The sequence below is a fragment of the Monodon monoceros genome, unplaced genomic scaffold (genome assembly GCF_005190385.1).
Source record: "Monodon monoceros isolate NGI ecotype Baffin Bay Population unplaced genomic scaffold, NGI_Narwhal_1 Super_Scaffold_14, whole genome shotgun sequence".
NCBI classification, from domain to species: Eukaryota; Metazoa; Chordata; class Mammalia; order Artiodactyla; family Monodontidae; genus Monodon; species Monodon monoceros.
Genome location: NW_021703770.1, coordinates 16,731,452 through 16,753,751, shown reverse-complemented (window position 1 = coordinate 16,753,751; position 22,300 = coordinate 16,731,452). Strand labels below are relative to the sequence as shown.

Sequence of the window (22,300 nt, the reverse complement as noted above, 5' to 3'; positions counted from 1 at the left end):
GTATTTGTAACAGGGGCCAGAAAGACCCTGCTCATTAATTTCAGAAGAATCCTTCTGCCCGTTAAGACCTCCTTCTGACTTCAAGCAGGGTCAACAAGCATTTGGATAAAGAAACATGCATTTTTCAGCATTTTAATGCATCAATTGATAGAATTAATGAAATGTCTCTGCCTGAGTGTTTTTTTGAATAGGTTTATAGTTTTGTTCTTCCTACTTAATTCAAGTCAGAAAAAAAAACTGATAGCAATCTTCCTGTTGGTTTTCTTTAAATTCCAATGGGATGGTTTAAAGATATGTCACCACACCAAAGGGCTCACCTAATCACATCTAACAAATGGGCAGCTTCCCACAAAATATAGATTAAGACATCATTCATTGGTGTTGGTTTGCCCCTAAAAGGACAGACATTGTGAGTTTAATAATTCATCAATTCAGATAAGAAACAGATTGAGCACAGAGGGAACTGGACAAAAACAAACCCCCCAAAATCACTCAGTTGATTTGCTAACCATACCCACGCACGATCCAGATGTATGAGTTTGTGTTGTTCACAACATTCATAACACACATCAACAAGATTAAATCTACAGTGTAAACTTATAACCTGTTGAATTCAGAATGAGAAAAAATGAGTATTTAAATTGATTCATCATAGCCACTCTGATATGATACAGTTTAACTTTGAGGAAGAAAAATGATTTATATACACAATTCTCTTAGTAAAATTTTCTATTTCTTGCTAATAACACATTTTAATTCAGAAAATGCATTAACTTTATTCAAATATATTTTTCTAAAATATAAATATTTAAATTAAACTTTTATAAACACGGAGAATGTAGTTTCTGTTGACCCGCATCCAGATATTAATCAGTCCAAAACTCAAGTGATGAAATAATATTTGTAATTATGATCATTTTGTCTATAAATATATAATAGGATCTCTGCAACTAAATTATGAGTAATTAACTCACACTTCATGTAGTACCGAGCACCTTAGATTACACATTGTTGAATTAAGCTATTGGCATTAATATATGTATTTTAATATGTTATTTACAATACACAAGTATAATTCTCTCGTATAACAACATTCCAGTGATTTTGAAAATATATAATGAAAGAGTACGTTACAATTTACAATTCATCAAAGATTTCCTACAATATTCAGGCTGGGACTTCACTCTTTAGCATTTTAAAATAGGAAACAAAACAAAATCAGTGTCCTAAAGCTGTGTTTTCCAAAATGTATTCTTTGTTTTGTTTTGTGTGTGTGTGTGTTTTGACACTAGCTTCACAAGATGCTTCTTTAGAGAGGAGTTCTGTAGGTAAGCATTAGGAATGGCACACAGGATGCCCCCCCTTGCAGAATCGCAATGTGCAATGAAGTCTTTGAGGAGGCCTGCAATCATGAAATCTGTTTAACATTTTTTAACTCAGTATTGAACAAACTTTTTTTTTTTTTTTTTTTTTGCGGTACGCGGGCCTCTCACTGTTGTGGCCTCTCCCATTGCGGAGCAACAGGCTCCGGACGCGCAGGCTCAGTGGCCATGGCTCACGGGCCCAGCCGCTCCGCGACATGTGGGATCTTCCCAGACCGGGGCACGAACCCGTATCCCCTGCATCAGCAGGCGGACTCTCAACCGCTGCGCCACCAGGGAAAACCTGAACAAACATTTTTGATAACCAATCCCTTTAATTGCCCCCCGACAAAACACCAGTCAATCAATGCCCCTTGGAACTTGTATTACATGTTACTTGTATTACTTTGGGGAAACACTGATCGAAAATAAAATGCTGATCTAAAGTAAAACTCAAGAAACACATGTATCTGAGTGAACAAAATCACATTCTTTTAAAAGTTTTACTTTTTAAAGCTCTTTGCACAGGTATTTGCTAAAATACGGTTCTGAAAAATAACACACAAACCTAACCTGAAACATTTGTCTATGTAAAACCATAGGGGAGAGAACGGTTACAAATACAGAAATTCTAGAGCTAATTTTCAAGATTTGAGAAAAGTGACTTTAAAATCAAATAATAGGTGTGTTTTCAGTGGATTTGTTTTGAAAGATAAAAGCAAAAGTGTTAAATCAGTAATATGCTATACGATGTCTGAAAATATTCTTGTAGAAAAATATCAGGTCATTATATTATTTCCCTGGAATTCCAAAAGAGCTGTTGATGGGTTTGATGGGTTTGATTATAACATTGGCTCTCTATGTAAAACCCAGCATTAACCAGAATCATATAAGGCTGCTCTATTACTTGCTTGAAAATGCATGCATACAAGCACAGGCAGAAACAAGGGCCAATAAATTGCTGAGTACTTCTACTGAAAACCACAAAATGGGGAAAATTAGTTAACCCCGCATGAATTATATATATATATATATATATATATATATATATCCATTGACAATCTTTTAAAAAAATCCATAATTTGCTTTTATAAATAAAGCTATAAGTCATGGCTCTAAGATAGCAGACTTTGGGTATGAGTGTAGTCCCAGAATTAATCATCTTTCACGCACACCACTCTTCAGCAAAGCTTTGCAATTTAAGCAGTCTACTTTGGCTCAGAATCCACCAGCTTACAGCCCAGATCAGTATCTGATGCTTTATTTAATTCCCACTCATCGTATGCTAATAAGAACACTTCAGAATCATTCTACATCATTGAAAGATAATTCATTAAGAAAAAGTAACAGCTGTTTCACACTTAAATAAAAGGTGGGTTTCCATTTGAAGTACTTTTCTTTCCTTACCAGCGAAAGTCAACTCAATTAGAAATAGAAAATAAAGCACAATAAAACAAGGGGTCCTTATTACTGGGGTGGGGAGGGGAGAGGTGAAAATTGTCCATTTCTCATCTATACAGCCCTTGCTTACCTGGGTGAACCAGTTGCCTAGAAACTGGTATGATTAAGATCTGCACATGCTGTTCTAATGTTCATGTCCTTGATTGTCATTATTTAAAAGCTATGCTGTGTATTTCCAATCAGCCTCACCTCTTTACCCTTTTACTGTTCTAAAAAAACAGTTTCATTCTGATAGTCCTTGTGGAATTTTTCTGAAGGTACCCTTTATAGTTGCTGAAATTGACAGGGGAGTCTGGGACTGTTACACAGGACTCTTGGGATCTAAAGCTGACAGTGGCATGCTACATCTGGTGCATCACTGCAAATGGTGTCTGATATGACACTTTTCGGTGGCATCGCAGCCCTCCTTTTCTCAAAGGCAATTCGTTCCTCTGTTCAGGCCACCAACCCCAGCCTTGTAATCTTAGCTGACAGGAAGGAATGAATGATGAAAACAATCGGCTTGGGGCAGGAATGAAGGTCCAGTTGCTGAAATTCAAAAAGAAGAGAATATGAAAGATTTTAAACTAATGCTTGATACAAAATAGTGACTTACACGTCAAACAGATCTATGCACTTCCTGCTTTTAAGTGTTAACTGGAGCAATTGTGTTTTTAAATCCTTGCCCCCCAGTGAGATAAAAAAATAACTCTTTGAACTTATTCCTTACATCTCGTATATCTTTTTTTCCAAAATAAGTAAGTTCTGTGAAATTTATACATACCCATAGCATAAATATCAGTGTTGCCCTTCTTGACTGTCTAAACCATTTATTTTTGGTATCACGATAGTGATATTATTTATTTCGGATTAGGTACAGTATGAAGCAGTACTAAATTTCACATCGTAGGTTTCAGTCCTGGTTCTAATACTTTTTAGATGTGTACATAATCTTGGACAAGTCACTGAAAATTTTTCCCAGGCCTATCTAACTCACAGCGGGTAGAGTATTAAAGTGAGATACTGTATGTGAAAATTCCTTATAAACCATCAAATGCAGAACCCAGGTTTTGAAGCAGCTGTGTCCTCACTGTCCTATACTCATAGATTGTTGTAATCACGTACATCACTTGTCTGTTAAGACCCCCTCTAAAGTTTTATCTTTCTCCGTGTGTTCCTACTGGGCTGGCACGTGGTCAGAGCCTAATAGGCTGAATTTTTATCACCTGACCTAATTCAGGAGCATTGAGTGTGTTGCTCCCAATTCTCATCCACTGTCCCCAGTTCTGTTCTGACGATGACACTGTTGGGGAATAACAACCTGATCATAAAATAACATCCAGCAAAGTTAACTGGTATTTAGCATGAACCAGGTGCTGTGTTAAATACTTTCTATATACTATCTTATTTAATTTTCACAAAATCACTATGAGGTAGCTGTCGTTACTATCTCTATGTTTTATAAGGGAAACTAAGATTTGGAGAAGTTATAAAACTTTCTGAGATCATAGATCTTGCAGTAAAGAGAAAACATGGACTCAAACGCAGGTCTGTCTGATGCCAGAGTCTGGGCTTAATCACCATATTCTATTTCACTAACACAGAATGCAACTTTTAGAAGTAACCTTAAAGATTATCTGCTTCAGTCACTGTATTTTATGGATAAAGACTCAGATCCAAAGAAATAAAAGGACTTGCGCAAGACAATTGGTGAGTTAGTTCCACACTCAGAAAGAGAGCAAGGGTCTCCTGACCCTCCATTTATTGCATTTTGTACAGCTCACCTCTGTTCCTTTCCTCCTCCCTGGCACCTGCCTCTGGGGGTTGCATAGCTAGACCCTGGGGGAGCTGTGTCTGAACTTGAGCTTATCAGCCTAATATATTGGCAGCAAAAAATCAGTCCTTCCTAAGTCTTTCAAGTCAGGTTGTAATTACAGGCAGAAAGGCTGAAATTTAGACATAAGTGATTTTTTTCCTCATGGGCAAAAATAGCCTTGAATTTTCAAGCAATGGATAAAACAGGAGACTGCTTCTTGTTCTTTTCCCTGCTGCTAGGGAGCAGTCACCCTTAGGAAAAAGTGCACATCTGGGTGATGGATAGAGCAGCAACTGAACCAGAAGAATTCTCGGCAAAATGGACTTTCCAACAATTTCTTCTTTCCAAACTGGTGCCTTCAGGCTGCATTTACTGATTGAACACACAAATAAACAACAAAATTCTATAAAATTCTGCAGATCCATTTTAAAGGTTAGAAAAATGACTGGCTGGAAATTGTTCTCAGAAAGTGAGTTCAGATCACCTGTCAGCCACAGGGCACTGACTTTGTCATGACTCCTGTGACACCCATAGGAAGAAACCTGGTACTGCACTGGGGCTAGTAGTATTGCATGATCTAGGACAGTGGTGCTGACACTTTGAGATTTCAGGCTTCTATGCTCTTTCAAGTGTGGCCCTGGCCCTTTCCTTCAGAGACGGGAGTAGGGAGAGGGAGAATTGTGCAAGGCTAGTAGCTGAGTTAAAATGACTAGATCTTTAAAATTGAGGTTTATCTCTGCATTTTATATATCCCCTGTCCCCGTTATCAAGTGTGAGTCAACAGATATTTGTTGACTAGGAAGGACCTAGACAGAGACTAGTTGTTCCAAATCAAGGTCCTGTTTGAACTTCTACATTCCACAGCTTAAATGAGATGCTATGTCTTCTTGAGAACTATACTTGCTAGAAAGTAGAGGAATGTGCCACTTTCACCCTTCAGTGGAACTAGAGTAACATATTTTTTCACTATGGTAGGCGGTAACGATCACAGGAAATCATGATTTTAAATACATGGGCAATTTGCAATGATATGAGAAGTATAAATGTTATGTTAACTGACAAACTTGCTGAGCTTGTTGGACACTTTTTGATATGAGCTCAAAACTTCTGGGTCCTTGTCTGGCCCTCTCTCCATTCAGGTAGAGTTGACCACGTTTTGCTGGGTTTCCTCACTGCCCCCTCCACTCTGCCCCTTCCCACCCCCTCCCCGTCTGTACTCTTCATACTCTCTGCTCCTTTGAGACCCCCCAGGTTGCCAGGACTGGTGTTTTACATCCCTGCATCCCTGACACCTGGCACAATGCCCGGGTTAGATCAGATGCTTGATACTTTTAAACAATGAATGGTATATCTTAAAGCTGGTGGGACCCTCTTTGAAAAGAATTTAATGCTGACTTTGTAAAGGATCCTTTCCTTGATTCAAATATTTCTGTAATATTCCCATGGAAAATGAGACCAAAGTAAAGAACTGTGAAAAAATTGGATCCCCTCACTGTTTTTAAAGGTTCAATTAAGACATGAACCTATAAGTACTTTGTAAATAGTCAAGTGCTAAATAAATACAGGCAGCGTTATGTTTGCAGGCCATAATGGGTGTACTGCAAGACAAAATATACGAAACCACACTGTCTAAAGAAAAGTGCACTTACAAGCTCTCCATCTTTGCCTCCAAAATCTAAATACAGCATCCTGATTCCATCATCTGAAGACATTTTCAGCTTTTCATAAGGAGCCTGTATGATTGTCTTGGGAAAGACACCCTCCTGTGGTTCAGTGGTAATAGAAAATCCATTCTCATAATGTATGGTCAACCGGCACTCCTGGTTTTTATAGGTGCAAGCTGAGAGAGATAGATGGAGACAGAAGTATGAACAATGGAAGTCCATCCATTTTCCCAGGCACTTAAGCTTCTAGTCTCCCCAAACCCAGGGCCCAGCCACCAACCTCTTTCTAAAGTTAAACATTAATAATCATGCATGAAAATATTCTCCTTAGATTGATTGTGATATTGTAATTTAACTTGCCCTGTGAAACTAAGGGAAATAAACTGAAAGAAATTCCTTTTGCTGGATTTTGTCTGGGCTCTAGCCCTTATATGACCATCTGACAACATGTATGTAGGGAGACGGGTGTTCCAATGGCCTTGTATCAAGCTGGAAAAAACTGACATTTGATTTAGAGTAAGCTACCTCTGATCATCGTCAACACACACACACTCAATCAATCGATCAATCAATGCCATGTCTACCACCTGGTGAAAGAAGCAAGCAATCCCCCAGTGACATTACCCAAGGTAACAAAAACACATGTAAGAAGTCAGGAGTGAGTAGTGAAAAAATAACCTGATTTTTAATTTTAAAAAAGTTGAAAAAAGCTCATTTTATAAACAGAAAGAAGTGCTTTTTGAGTTTCCCTGATGGTCTGATCATCTTGGATCCCGGAAAAGCTGCTGCTGTAGATCGATGTCAGGTGTGGCACCTTCGGTGAAGGATGCTGTTTCCTCCCTCTGTCCAGTGTGGTATTCAGGAACCTCAGCTGGTGTCCACAAGGTGCCCTCTGATCCAACGGAACAAAAGTAAAACCTTCTGATCAGGTTAGGTGCCAGCATTTACCTGTGGTCCACCTTGCGTTTAGGAAAAGAGACCAGTGCTCTCAGGTTATGAGCTGGACAGGGGGACTGCCACCTGATTCCAAGTTCCCATTAGGCAAGACTTGTGAGTGTTTAAAACCCTTAATCAAAAAGTTCTGGAGGGAATTCCCTGGCGGTCCAGTGGTTAGGACTTGGCACTTTCACTGCCGGCCCCCGGTTCAATCCCTGGTCGGGGAAGTAAGATCTCGCAAGCTGCTCGGCCAAAAAAAAAAAGCAAAAGTATCAGATTGGATTTTTTTGCCTCACAAAACACCACATTTAACCGGCCCTGGCAAGTCAATTGGCTCTGGCCTTCATATACATCTGAAAGCTCTTTGGGGATAGGAGGACATAGGCAGTATTGATTACTCTCGACCAACTTTAGCTCAGCTCAGCTTTATATACCAAACTGAATTTCACCTCAGCACACTTTAGAAGCAGGACCTTAGCTTAATATTATAGGTGATAAAAGCAAAGCTCAGAGAGGTGAACATGTCACAACCCAGTGGTTTAGATTTCAAAATTCAAGTTCTTTCCTTCCAGTCTGTCTTGTACAGCCTTCTCACACTCTGGTGCTCAGGACACAGAGGCATGTGGGGAGGGATCTTGGCAAAGAGGCTCTCAGACTAATAACTGGGGTGGGAGGAGCCCCTCAGAGTTTGGGGGAAGGAACAGAGTGTCTATCTTCCCACAGAATGAGGTGGCTTTTAATTGGTTAAAACATATACCCCTTCCTTCGACGACTAACCGCAGCCATCTTTCAACTTGTAACAAAGGGTTGGTATTTTCCAAAGGTGCATTCTCTAATGAGTCCTGGGAACAGCCCCTTGGCAAGTCTTAAGTTATCCTCTCAGAAGGGCCCTAGACCCCTGCCACCCGTCCAGTTCAAGGATGACCAAAACATAACATAGACACGGCACAGATGTAGTTATGACTTCCCATCTCGAATCCTCGTTTTTGAAAGTTTTCACTTCTAACATATGCAGAATATGTGGGTGCCTGAGCTCTAAACATGTTTTTTCCCCCTTCCTCTATGTTTGAATTTGAAAGCTGTGCCACTGGATGGTTTGAATTAATTGACTCTGGTTACTTTTAATTTTAATTGACCTAAAGTGGTATTCGTGGCCTTTATATATAATGTAATCAGTTATCTGAAGACGTTCTTCATCTACACAGGATAAATTGAACCCATTATCAAGTTAATTGAAGCTCTGATTAAAACATAAGCCCCTCCCCCCAACTCTCTGCAGGCATCTTTCCATTTGAAACTGGGCTGCACCTTTGGCCATTTCCATAATTTCTTCTCTCCCACCACCCAGCTGGCTCAGTCCACACAATTCTTTGTTATTCTCCTTTGGCTAGTCTATTAACAGCCTCATTGTTTTCCTGTCAAAGTAGAGTTCAGCTTACTGAGAGAAGGATTTTATGAAATTTGTGGAATGTAAACTAAACCAAACCCCTTTGGCCATCTTCATTCTTTTCTAGAACACCCCAGAAGTTGTTGCAAGGAGTCTGGACTTCTCTGCAATTACACGTATAACTTCATTAGATTTAGTTTTCAGGTGACTTGAGCCTTTTCCAACTCTCAGGTTTGAAACTCTAGTTTTTCGTGCCATACAGAGTGGCTTAAAAAATAAAAACTTCAGTGACACTCCGAGAGACATTTTCAACAATGTTGGAAAATACTGGGGGGTACTAACTAGTTTCAGGATAATTTTTTAAAAGACAGTGATTATCTCAGAGATGCTGCAGCAGAAATTCTACAAAACATCTGGTTTTTCATGTTTGCACCAGTAAAGGAAATGTGGAGAAACCCTACTACACATTGACGTGGGTCCCATCTTTTAGAATCCTCCTGGGTGCTGGAGGAAGTTGCACCCTAGTGCAGTACTGCACACCGAGTGGTCCACGGACCAGCAGCACCAGCACTGCCTGGTATCATACTAGATGCAAACTCTCAGGCCCTGCCCCAGAACTGCTGCGTCACAATCTCTAGGGATAGGCATCAGCGATCGGAGGCTTCTGAGGGTACAACTAAAAAACTTTGTTTTTGTTGTTCTTGTTTTCAGTGTGACTGAAGTTTGGAAACGCTGTACCTAAGAGGTCTTTTTTTTTTTTTTAATTTATTTTAACCTAAAGTAAACACAAAATGTCTTGTTTTTATATGGCATCCCTCCCTGGATGAAACACCTAATTCAGGAACCTCAAGAGACAGATATTCATTTAGGATAGAGGAATAGTTCTGCTTCAGAGCAGAGATGGAGAAAGGATTTATATTCCACTTAATTAATTCTTTTTAAAAGAATTTTTTTAAGAATTTTTTTTATTGTGGTAAAAGTTACATAATATAAAACATACTATTTTAACCATATTTAACCATATACTATTTTAACCATATTTAACTATTTAACCAGTTCAGTGGCACTAAGCACATTCACATTGTTGTGCAATTCTCACCATCATCCGTCTCCCAAATTTTTCACCTTCCTAAATGGAAACTCTGTCCCCTTTAAACACTAACTTCCCATTCCCCCTCCCCTGCCCACCTCCCAGCCCCTGGCATCTACCAATGTACTTTCTGACTCTATGAATTTGGCTATTCTACATACCTCGTGTAAGTGGAGTCAAACAGTATTTGTCTGCATCTAATGTATATTGGAGTGCATTTTTAAGGTTAACTTAATATATGTCCTTCAAACAGATTTTACCGTCTTTCTCCCCGCCCCGTGCTATACAGTAGGCCCTCACCAGCCGTCTACTTCATACACACTAGTGTACATACGTCAATCGCAATCTCCCAATCCATCCCACCCCCGAACTTGGTGTCCATACGTTTGTCCTCTATGTCTGTGTCTCTATTTCTGCTTTGCAAATAGGTTCATCTGAACCATTATTCTAAATTCCACATACATGCATTAATATACGATATTTGTTTTTCTCTTTCTGACTTACTTCACTCTGTATGACAGCTTCTAGGTCCATCCATGTCTCTGTAAATGGCACAGTTTCATTCCCTTTTATGGCTGAGTAATAGTCCACTGTATACATGTGTCAAAACTTCTTTATCCATACCTCTGTTGATGGACATTTAGGTTGCATCTATGTCCTGGCTATTGTAAATAGTGCTGCAATGAACATTGTGATTTATATCTTTTTGAATTATGGTTTTCTCTGGGTATATGCCCAGGAATGGGATTGCTGGGTCATATGGTAGTTCTATTTTTAGTTTTTTAAGGAACCTCCATACTATTCTCCATAGTGGCTCCTTCAATTTACATTCCCACCAACAGTGCAAGAGGGTTCCCTTTTCTCCACACCCTCTCCAGCATTTACTGCTTGTAGATTTTTCGATGATGGCCATTCTGACTGGTGTGAGGTGATAACTCATTGTAGTTTTGATTTGCATTTCTCTAATAATTAGTGACGTTGAGCATCTTTTCATGTGCCTCTTGGCCATCTGTATGTCTTATTTGGAGAAAAGTCTATTTAGGTCTGCCACCCATTGTTTGATTGGGTTCTTTGTTTTTTTGGTATTGAGCTGCATGAGATGTTTGTATATATTGGAGATTAATCCCTTGTTAGTTGCTTCATTTGCAAATATTTTCTCCCATTCTGAGGGTTGTCATCTCGTCTTGCTTATGGTTTCCTTTGCTGTGCAAAAGCTTTTAAGTTTAATTAGGTCTCATTTGTTTTTTGTTTTTATTTTCATTACTCTATGAGGTGGGTCAAAAAAGATATTGCTGCGATTTATGTCAAAGAGTGTTCTGCCTATGTTTTCCTCTAAGAGTTTTATAGTGTCTGGCCTTACATTTAGGTCTTTAATCCATTTTAAGTTCATTTTTGTGTATGGTGTTAGGGAGTGTTCTAATTTCATTCTTTTACATGTAGCTGTCCAGTTGTCCCAGCACCACTTATTGAAGAGGCTCTCTTTTCTCCATTGTATATTCTTGTCTTCTTTATCAAAGGAAAGGTGACCATATGCATGTGGGTTTATCTCTGGGCATTCTATCCTGTACCATTGATCTATATTTCTGGTTTTGTCCCAGTACCATATTGTCTTGATTACTGTAGCTTTGTAGTGGAGTCTGAAGTCAGGGAGCCTGATTCCTACAGCTTCGTTTTTCTTTCTCAAGATTGCTTTGGCTATTCGGGGTCTTTTGTGTTTCCATACAGACTGTGAAATTTTTTGTTCTAGTTCTGTGAAAAATGCCATTGGTAGTTTGATAGGGATTGCATTGAATCTGTAGATTGCTTTGGGTAGTATAGTCATTTTCACAATGTTGATTCTCCAGTCCAAGAACATGGTATATCTCTCCATGTATTTGTATCATCTTTAATTTGTTTCATCAGTGTCTTATAGTTTTCTGCAAACAGATCTTTTGTCTCCTTAGGTAGATTTATTCCTTGGTATTTTATTCTTTTTGTTGCAATGGTAAATGGGAATGTTTCCTTAATTTCTCTTTCTGATCTTTCTTTGCTAGTGTATAGGAATGCAAGAGATTTCTGCGCATTAATCTTGCATCCTGCAACTTTACCAAATTCATTGATCAGCTCTAGTAGTTTTCTGGTGGCATCTTTAGGATTCTCTATGTATAGTATCATGTCATCTGCAAACAGTGACAGTTTTACTTCTTCTTTTCCAATTTGTATTCCTTTTATTTCTTTTTCTTCTCTGATTGCCGTGGCTAAAACTTCCAAAACTATGTTGAATAAGAGTGGTGAGAGTGGCCATCCTTGTCTTTTCCTGATGTTAGTGGAAATGGTTTCAGTTTTTCACCATTGAGAATGATGTTTGCTATGGGTTTGTCGTATATGGCCTTTGAGGCCATATGTTGAGGTAAGTTCTCCCTATGCCCACTTTCTGGAGAGTTTTTATCATCAATGGGTGTTGAATTTTGTCAGAAGTTTTTCTCCATCTATTGAGATGATCATATGGTTTTTATTCTTCATTTTGTTAATATGGTGTATTGCATTGATTGATTTGTGTATATTGAAGAATCCTTGCGTCTCTGGCATAAATCCCATTTGATCATGGTGTATGATCCTTTTAATGTGTTGCTGGATTCTGTTTGCTAGTATTTTGTTGAGGATATTTGTGTCTATGTTCAACAGTGATATTGGTGGGTAGTTTTCTTTTATTGTAGTATCTTTGTCTGGTTTTGGTATCAGGGTGATGGTGGCCTTGTAGAATGAGCTTGGGAGTGTTCAATTTGAGAAGGATAGGTGTTAGCTCTTCTCTAAATGTTTGAAAGAATTTGCCTGTGAAGTTATCTGGTCCTGGACTTTTGTTTGTTGGAAGATTTTTAATCACAGTTTCAATTTCATTACTTGTGACTGGTCTGTTCATATTTTCTATTTCTTCTTGGTTCAGTCCTGGAAGTTGTACCTTTCTAAGAATTTGTCCATTTCTTCCAGGTTCTCCATTTTATTAGCATATAGTTGTTTGTAGTAGTGTCTTATGATCCTTTGTATTTCTGCGGTGTCAGTTGTAATTTCTCCTTTTTCATTTCTAACTTTATCGATTTGAGTCCTCTCCCTTTTTTTCTTGATGAGTCTGGCTAAAGGTTGATCAATTTTGTTTATCTTTTCAAAGAACCAGCTTTTAATTTCATTGATCTTTGGTATTGTTTTCTTGGTTTCTATTTCATTTATTTCATAACCTTAGAGGCCTTGTGGGAAAATCCTGTTCATCCAGAGCAGATACCATCAGGGCTTTCTACCATGATGGAAATGTTCTAGATTTGCACTGTTTACCATGGTAGAAATGACATCTGACTATCTAAGTTACCCACTTTTCCTGAATGACGATGAGATAAGGCTTTTCACAATCAGACCCCTAGGTTTCATTTTAGTAGGGCATTCAGTGCCTTAATTTAGAAGAATTTTAAATTTACCTCTGGAATTTAAGTTTATCTCTGGAATTTTAAGTACCCCAAATGGCCAGTAATGGAAACAATTTTGAGGCTGTGGTGGAGTAGACGGTGCATTCTTTCCATAAGGATGTGACATCACAAAACCAAAGCCAACAATGCTCACCTGTGGTGACTTCAATAGTGAGTTCAGCTGAGTTATGGCACCCCTGTACTATGCTCCTTGTCCAATGTGAGAGGTCCCTGCTGATCTCAGCCCTGAAGAGATGCGTTTCAATACCCTGCCTGGTACCAGTTCGTGTTGCAAAGGACAGATCTACACCAGCCTGGGGTGATCCTTTCCCTGGACCTGAATGGACCAGCCTGTTGAGAAAAACAGAGAGAGAGAAATTATCAAAATGGAAACTACTGTATTCACCTGATACACCTGTGAAAAGCCCCAAATTGGTGATCTGCTCTCAATTTTCTGATCCGGAACCAAAAGGTCCACTATACCCTAATGTTCACCATGGTTTTCTGACATCTCCTCACCCAGTGCCTGGCCAATGGTAGAGTGAGATTAGCATAGTGGCCAAGAACTGTGCATCCGGTTGACTATGCAGAGGAATTGAATATTGTGACTTTAACTTTATTTAGACAAATTCAGCTATACTCACTCAACCAGAAAGGAAGATAATTAAGTAAATGATTGAGAGAACAATTTAAATAATGTGGAAAATCCCATCTCCCCCATTCCATTCCTGGGCATATGTATGACCCAGTGAGAGCATGAGACAAGAAAGGAAATCTATTGTTTCCTGGGTTAGACTTAGTTACCCCCTGTGTTTCTTGTACTTTGGATCATCTGGCTGCACTTCTGCATGCATTTCTCATGCTCACAGCCTCCAAATGCAAGCAGACAACCAGGGGACTCAGCTGAAGAAGTAGCAATCTGTGTATCGGTGTTAAAGCTTGAAAAAGAACAGTAATGCTGGACTTCTTGAGACATGGAGGAGAACTGCATTTTATGGGAGATTAAAGGGATTTTCAAGAGTGATTTTTTTTAACATCTTTATTGGACTACAATTGCTTTACAATGGTGTGTTAGTTTCTGCTGTAAAAAAAAGTGAATCAGCTATACGTATACATATATCCCCATATCCCCTGCCTCTTGGGTCTCCCTCCCACCCTCCCTATCCCACTCCTCTAGGTGGTCACAAAGCACCGAGCTGATCTCCCTGTGCCATGCGGCTGCTTCCCACTACCTACATATTTTACATTTGGTAGTGTATATATGTCCATGCCACTCCCTCACTTCATCCCAGCTTACCCTTTCCTCTCCCCGTGTCCTCAACTCCATTCCCTACATCTGCACCTTTATTCCTGTCCTGTGCCTAGGTCCTTCAGAACCTTTTTTTTTAAAATTCCATATGTATGTGTTCGCATATGGTATTTGTCTTTCTCCTTCTGACTTACTTCACTCTGTATGACACACTCTAGGTCCATCCACCTCACTATAAATGACTAAATTTCATTCCTTTTTATGGCTGAGTAATATTCCATTCTATATATGTGCCACATCTTCTTTATCCATTCATCTGTCGATGGACACTTAGGTTGCTTCCATGTTTTGGCTATTGTAAATAGTGCTGCAATGAACATTGTGATTTATATCTTTTTGAATTATGGTTTTCTCTGGGTATATGCCCAGTAGTGGGATTGCTAGGTCATATGGTAGTTCTATTTTTAGTTTTTTAAGGAACCTCCATACTGTTCTCCATAGTGGCTGTATCAATTTACATTCCCACCAAAAGTTCAAGAGGGTTCCCTTTTCTTCACACTCTCTCCAGCATTTATTGTTTGTAGACTTTTTGATGATGGCCATTCTGACTGGTGTGAGGTGATGCCTCATTGTAGTTTTGATTTTCATTTCTCTAATAATTATTGATGTTGAGCATCCTTTCATGTGTTTGTTGGAAATCTGTATATCTTCTTTGGAGAAATGTCTATTTAGGTCCTCTGCCCATTTTTGGATTGGGTTGTTTGGGTTTTCTGATATTGAGCTGCATGAGCTGCTTGTATATTTTAGACATTAATCCTTTGTCAGTGGCTTTGTTTGCAAATATTTTCTCCCATTCTGAGGGTTGTCTTTTCGTCTTGTTTATGGTTTCCTTCGCTGTGCAAAAGCTTTTAAGTTTCATCAGGTCCCATTTGTTTATTTTTGTTTTTATTTCTATTTCTCTAAGAGGTGGGTCAAAAAGGATCTTGCTGTGATTTATGTCATAGAGTGTTCTGCCTATGTTTTCATCTAAGAGTTTTATAGTGTCTGGACTTAAATTTGTCTTTAATCCATTTCAAGTTTATTTTTCTGTATGGTGTTAGGGAGTATTCTAATTTCATTATTTTACATGTAGCTGTCCAGTTGTCCCAGCACCACTTATTGAAGAGGCTCTCTTTTCTCCATTGTATATTCTTGCCTTCTTTATCAAAGGAAAGGTGACCATATGCCTGTGGATTTATCTCTGGGCTTTCTATCCTGTTCCATTGATATTTCTGTTGTTGTGCCAGTACCATACTGTCTTGATTACTGTAGCTTTGTAGTGGAGTCTGAAGTCAGGGAGCCTGATTCCTACAGCTTCGTTTTTCTTTCTCAAGATTGCTTTGGCTATTCGGGGTCTTTTGTGTTTCCCTACAGATTGTGAAATTTTTTGTTCTAGTTCTGTGAAAAATGCCATTGGTAGTTTGATAGGGATTGCATTGAATCTGTAGATTGCTTTGGGTAGTATAGTCGTTTTCACAGTGTTGATTCTCCAGTCCAAGAACATGGTATATCTCTCCATGTATTTGTATCATCTTTAATTTGTTTCATCAGTGTCTTATAGTTTTCTGCATACAGGTCTTTTGTCTTCTTAGGTAGATTTATTCCTTGGTATTTTATTCTTTTTGTTGCAGTGGTGAATGGGAATGTTTCTTTAATTTCTCTTTCAGATTTTTCATCATTAGTGTATAGGAGTGCAAAAGATTTCTGTGCATTAATTTTGTATCCTGCTACTTTACCAAATTCATTGATTAGCTCTAGTAGTTTTCTGGTGGCATCTTTAGGATTCTCTATGTATAGTATCATGTCATCTGCAAACAGTAACAGCTTTACTTCTTCTTTCCCGATTTTTATTCCTTTTCTTTCTTTTTCTTCTCTGACTGCTGTGGCTAAAACTTCCAAAACTATGTTGAATAATAGTGGTGAGAGTGGGCAACCTTGTCTTGTTCCTGATCTTAGTGGAAATAGTTTCAGTTTTTCACCACTGAGAACGATGTTGGCTGTGGGTTTTTCATATATGGCCTTTATTATGTTGAGGTAAGTTCCCTCTATGCCTACTTCCTAGAGGGTTTTTATCATAAATTGGTGTTGAATTTTGTCAAAAGCTTTTTCTGCATCCATTGAGATTATCATATGGGTTTTATCCTTCAATTTGTTAATATGGTGTATCACATTGATTGATTTGCATGTATTGAAGCATCCTTGAATTCCTGGGATAAATCCCACATGATCATTGGTGTATGACCCTTTTAATGTGGTGTTGTATTCTGTTTGCTAGTATTTTGTTGAGGATTTTTGCATCTATGTTCATCAGTGATACTGGCCTGTAGTTTTCTTTTTTTGTGACATCTTTGTCTGTTTTTGGTATCAAGGTGATGGTGGCCTCGCAGGATGAGTTTGGGAGTGTTCCTCCCTCTGCTATATTTTGGAAGAGTTGAGAAGGATTGGTGTTGGCTTTTCTCTAAATGTTTGATAGAATTTGCCTGTGAAGCCATCTGGTCCTGTACTTTTGTGTGTTGGAAGATTTTTAATCACAGTTTCAACTTCAGTGTTTGTGATTGGTCTGTTTATATTTGCTATTTCTCCTGGTTCAGTCTTAGAAGGTTGTGCTTTTCTAAGAATTTGTCCATTTCTTCCAGGTTGTCCATTTTATTGGCATAGAGTTGCTTGTAGTAATCTCTCGTGACGCTTTGTATTTCTGCAGTGTCAGTTGTTACTTCTCCTTTTTCATTTCTAATTCTATTGATTTGAGTCTTCTCCCTTTTTTTCTTGATGAGTCTGGCTAATGGTTTATCAATTTTGTTTATCTTCTCAAAGAACCAGCTTTTAGTTTTATTGATCTTTGCTACTGTTTCCTTCATTTCTTTTTCATTTATTTCTGATCTGATCTTTGTGATTTCTTTCCTTCTGCTAACTTTGGGACTGTTTTGTTCTTTCTCTAATTGCTTTAGGTGTAAGGTTAGGTTGTTTATTTGAAATTTTTCTTGTTTCTTGAGGTAGGATTGTATTGCTATAAACTTCCCTCTTAGAACTGGTTTTGCTGCATCCCATAGGTTTTGGATCGTCACGTTTTCATTGGCATTTGTCTCTAGGTGTTTTCTGATATCCTCTTTGATTTCTTTAGTGATATCTTGGTTATTTACTAACGTATTGTTTAGCCTCCATGTGTTTGCGTTTTTTATGTTTTTTTTCCCTGTAATTGATTTCTAATCTCATAGCATTGTGGTGAGAAAAGATGCTTGATATGATTTCAATTTTCTTAAATTTACTGAGGCTTGATTTGTGACCCAAGATGTGATCTATCCTGGAGAATGTTCCATGAGCACTTGAGAAGAAAGTGTGTTCTGCTGTTTTTGGATGGAATGTCCTATCAATATTAATTAAGTCCATCTTGTTTAATGTGTCATGTAAAGCTTGTGTTTCCTTATTTCTTTTCATTTTGGATGATATGTCCACTGGTTCAAGTGGGGTGTTAAAGTCTCCTACTATGATTGTGTTACTGTTGATTTCCCCTTTTATGGCTGTAGCATTTGCCATATGTACTAAGGTGCTCCTATGTTGAGTGCACAGATATTTGCAATTGTTGTATCTTCTTCTTGGATTGATCCCTTGATCATTACGTAGTGTCCTTCTTTTTCTCTTGTAATAGTCTTTACTTTAAAGTCTATTTTGTCTGATAAAAGAATTGCTAATCCAGCTTTCTTTTGATTTCCATTTGTATGGAATATCTTTTTCCATCCCCTCACTTTCAGTCTGTATGTGTCCCTAGGTCAGAAGTGGGTCTCTTGTAGACAGCATATATATAGGTCTTGTTTTAGTATCCATTCAGCCAGTCTATGTCTTTTCGCTGGAGCATTTAATCCATTTATATTTAAGGTCATTATCAATATGTATATTCCTATTACCATTTTCTTAATTGTTTTGGGTTTGTTATTGTAGGTCTTTTCCTTCTCTTGTGTGTCTTGCCTAGAGAAGTTCCTTTAGCATTTGTTGTAAAGCTGGTTTGGTGGTGCTGAATTCTCTTAGCTTTTGCTTGTCTGTAAAGGTTTTAATTTCTCCGTCGAATCTGAATGAGATCCTTGCTGGGTAGAGTAATCTTGGTTGCAGGTTTTTCCCTTTCATCACTTTAAATATGTCCTTCCACTCCCTCTGGCTTGCAGTTTCTGCTGAAAGATCAGCTGTTAACCTTATGGGGATCCCCTTGTATGTTATTTGTTGCTTTTCCCTTGCTGCTTTTAATATTTTTTCTTTGCATTTAATTTTTGATAGTTTGATTAATATGTGTCTTGGCGTGTTTCTCCTTGGATTTATCCTGTATGGGACTCTGCACTTCCTGGATTTGATTGTCTATTTTCTTTCCCATATTAGGGAAGTTTTCAACCATAGTCTCTTCAAATATTTTCTCAGTCCCTTTCTTTTTCTCTTCTTCTTCTGGGACCCCTATAATTCGAATGTTGGTGTGTTTAATGTTGTCCCAGAGGTCTCTGAGACTGTCCTCAATTCTTTTCATTCTTTTTTCTTTATTCTGCTCTGTGGTAGTTATTTCCACTATTTTATCTTCCCGGTCACTTATCCATTCTTCTGCCTCAGTTATTCTGCTATTGATTACTTCTAGAGAATTTTTAATTTCATTTATTGTGTTGTTCATCATTGTTTGTTTTCTCTTTAGTTCTTTTAGGTCCTTGTTAAATATTTCTTCTATTTTCTCTATTTCCAAGATTTTGGATCAGCTTTACTGTCATTACTCTGAATTCTTTTTCATGTAGACTGCCTATTTCCTCTTAATTTGTTTGGTCTGATGGGGTTTTACCTTGCTCCTTCATCTGCTGTGTGTTTCTCTGTCTTCTCATTTTGCTTAACTTAACTGTGTTTGGGGTCTCCTTTTCACAGGCTGCAGGTTCGTAGTTCACGTTGTTTTTGGTGTCTGCCCCCAGTGGGCAAGGTTGGTTCAGTGGGTTTTGTAGGCTTCCTGGTGGAAGGGACCAGTGTCTGTGTTTTGGTGAATGAGGCTGGATCTTGTCTTTCTGTTGGGCAGGACTGCGTCCGGTGGCGTGTTTTAGGTGTGTCTGTGAACGTGTTATGATTTTAGGCAGCCTCTCTGCTAATGTGTGGGGTTGTGTTCCTGTTTTGCTAGTTGTTTGGCATGGGCTGTCAGCACTGTAGCTTGCTGGTCATTGAGTCGAGCTGTGTCTTAGTGTTGAGACGGAGGTCTCTGGCAGAGCTCTCATCGATTGTTATTACAAGGGGCTGGGAGGTCTCTGGTGGACCAATGTCCTGAACTCAGCTCTCCCACCTTAGAAGCTCAGGCCTGACACCTGGCTGGAGCACCAAGACCCTGTGAGCCACACAGCTGGTTGGCAGGAGGAGTCTTTGTAAAAAGCTGATTCTGGGGAATTCCCTGGCAGTCCAGTGGTTAAGACTCTGCGCTTCCACTGCAGGGGGCTTGAGTTTGATCTCTGGTCGGGGAACTGTGGCAGGCACCCAACACTTGAGAGAGAGAAGGGTTTAAAGTTGGAAGAACTGGATGAAGTGGTGCCTCAGTCACTTGCTGGTTGTGGAACCCAGGCACAGCCCTAAAATCCGTGAGCCTGTTTTCTCACCTCCACTCAGCCTCAGGGCTGTTGCAACGTCGTCGTGGCTCTGCCTGTCACCCGGGTCTGATGCACCTCCAAGGGTGATTTTTACTGTACATGATTTCACACTGACTTTAGAACATACATTCACAGCATAAAATGTGACTCTCATGGTAAATATTTTCTAAAAGGGCAGAGGAAACATGAGGAATCAAAGGCTGTGAGTGCTGCCTTCTGAGCAGGCACTGGCTCCTACTTCTCACTTGCCCCCTGTAAACACTCAAATCTCTTATGTTCTCTCCTTCTCCTCCATACCCCAACCTCCTTCTGGGAGAGACTCTCATATCAATAATTTGCAGGAGAGAATGAGTATAATTTAGTAAATATTACTTCTCTCCAGGGTATTTGCATATTCAGCCTTATCTTTTAATACGGAAAGAAACACTTCAGTATTGGCTAGAGAAATTCCAGGTGTCCATTCACTTGGTGGATGAGAGTTATTAGGCAAAGGGCTTGTTACCTCTAGATTAAAAATTGTACAGAGGAAATCCAAAAGCTTATTTTCTCTTGCAAGCTTAAATATTGTAGACCAAAATTATCACTGAAATAAAACATACTGTAACTCACTGAATTTCTAGCGACAGGCTCGTATAACTCTGAGGAGCTTTCTTTTACTTACAGAGTTGAAACTAAGTGGGAGATGTGGTCTGCAATGCTGACTTGAAGCAAAAGGTTAATTGAAAAAGGTTTTTGGCTGTACAGTTCTTTGAAGATAGAGACATTACAAATGATAACAAATGTTGGCAAGAATGTGGAGAAAAGGGAACCCTTGTACATGTTGGTGGTTATGTAACTTGGTGCAGCCACTATGGAACACAGTATAGAGGTTCCTCAAAATATTAATATTAGCACTACCATATGATTCAGCAATGCCACTTCTGAGGAAATATCTGAAGGAAGCAAAATCAGCATCTGAAAGAGATACCTACACTCCCAAGTTCACTGTAGCATCATTCACAATAGCCAAGATATGGAAACAACCTAAGAGTCCATCGATGGATAAAGATGATGTGGTGCATATATACATAATGGAATATTATTCAGCCTTAAAAAAAGAAGGAAATCCTGCCATTTGCAACAACATGGATGAACCTGGAAGCATTATGCTAAGTGAAATAAGCCAGACAGAGAAAGAGAGATTCTGTATGACGTCACTTACACGTGAAATCTTTTTTTTTAAAAAAAAGGCAAACTTATAGAAGCAGAGTGTAGAATGATGATTGCTGAGGCTGGGGGAAATGGGGTGATGTTGGTCAAAGGGTATAAATTTTTAGTTGTAAGATGAATACGTTCAGAGGATCTAATGAGCAGCCTGGTGATATAGTTAATAATATTGTATTGTATACTTGAAATCTGCTAATAATTAAGATTTGTGAAAAAAGAGGTAACTGTGAGATGATCAATGTATTAACTTGATTGGTAGCCAGTTCACAATATACATGGACATGAAAGCATTGCGTGTATACTTTTGTCAATTATACCCCAGTAAAAAGATAATGCAAGACAGAAGTTCCATGAATCTCATTGAGAGGAGAGTCCAGGACAGCATGAAGGAAAATGTCTGCTGACATGGGTGCCGCCACCCAGGGATTTAACATGTAGAGACTGGGTCGAGTTCGTCGGGAGGGAGGAGGGTGTTTTGTAATAAGAAGGGAACAAGAGTAACTGAGAAGCTTCTGGGAGGTTTCAAAATCTGGGTGAGAGTAGAGAAAATGGAAAGCACTTCTCAAAAGCCTAAGAATTTAAAGGGATTGAGGGTCAGATAAAACTTCATTAAGAAGTATGTACAGAAAGCGCAAATTCCTATTGTGTTTTCTTAGTTGCTCAAAAGTGTTCTTCTCCTCAAAGGTGTTTACGTTTTAGTTGCTTCAAGAAATATATCTAGCTCTTCCTTTTTAAAATCTTAAAATCTGTGTCAGTTGGGCACAGGTGGCAGGCTGCATGGTAAACCGAAAAGGGACATAGGTTTGGGAGGCATAACAAACTGCATTAGAACCCTCTTCTATCATTAGTGAAATGTTATAAGAGTCACCACCTCATAAAGTAGTGTTATAAAGATCCAATGAAATGATCTGTGTACCGTACTTTTACAGAACCTAGATATGGTTTGTAATCAATAAGTATTATTCCATCCCTTGCCCCTACCCTCTGTTTCCTTACTTTAAAAATATAATTCTTGCCTCATATGATTAGGATTAAATATGAGAAAATATATAAAGAAAATATGTTGTGATGATCTGGAACCAAACCCGCA

At 38.7% G+C, this 22,300-nt stretch overlaps 1 protein-coding gene across 1 annotated transcript in view; it reads right to left on the bottom strand.

Annotated features, from left to right (window-relative positions):
- Window positions 1-2,240: 2,240 nt before the first annotated feature.
- SNTB1 (syntrophin beta 1) overlaps window positions 2,241-22,300 on the bottom strand; it is a 222,600-nt gene continuing 202,540 nt past the window's right edge. The window contains exons 5-7 of the mRNA XM_029222482.1: window positions 13,283-13,479; window positions 6,267-6,457; window positions 2,241-3,350 (exon numbers count right to left, since the gene is read on the bottom strand). Coding sequence (XP_029078315.1) covers window positions 3,258-3,350; window positions 6,267-6,457; window positions 13,283-13,479 — 481 coding nt within the window. The 3' untranslated portion in view covers window positions 2,241-3,257. The remainder of the gene's footprint in view (window positions 3,351-6,266; window positions 6,458-13,282; window positions 13,480-22,300) is intronic.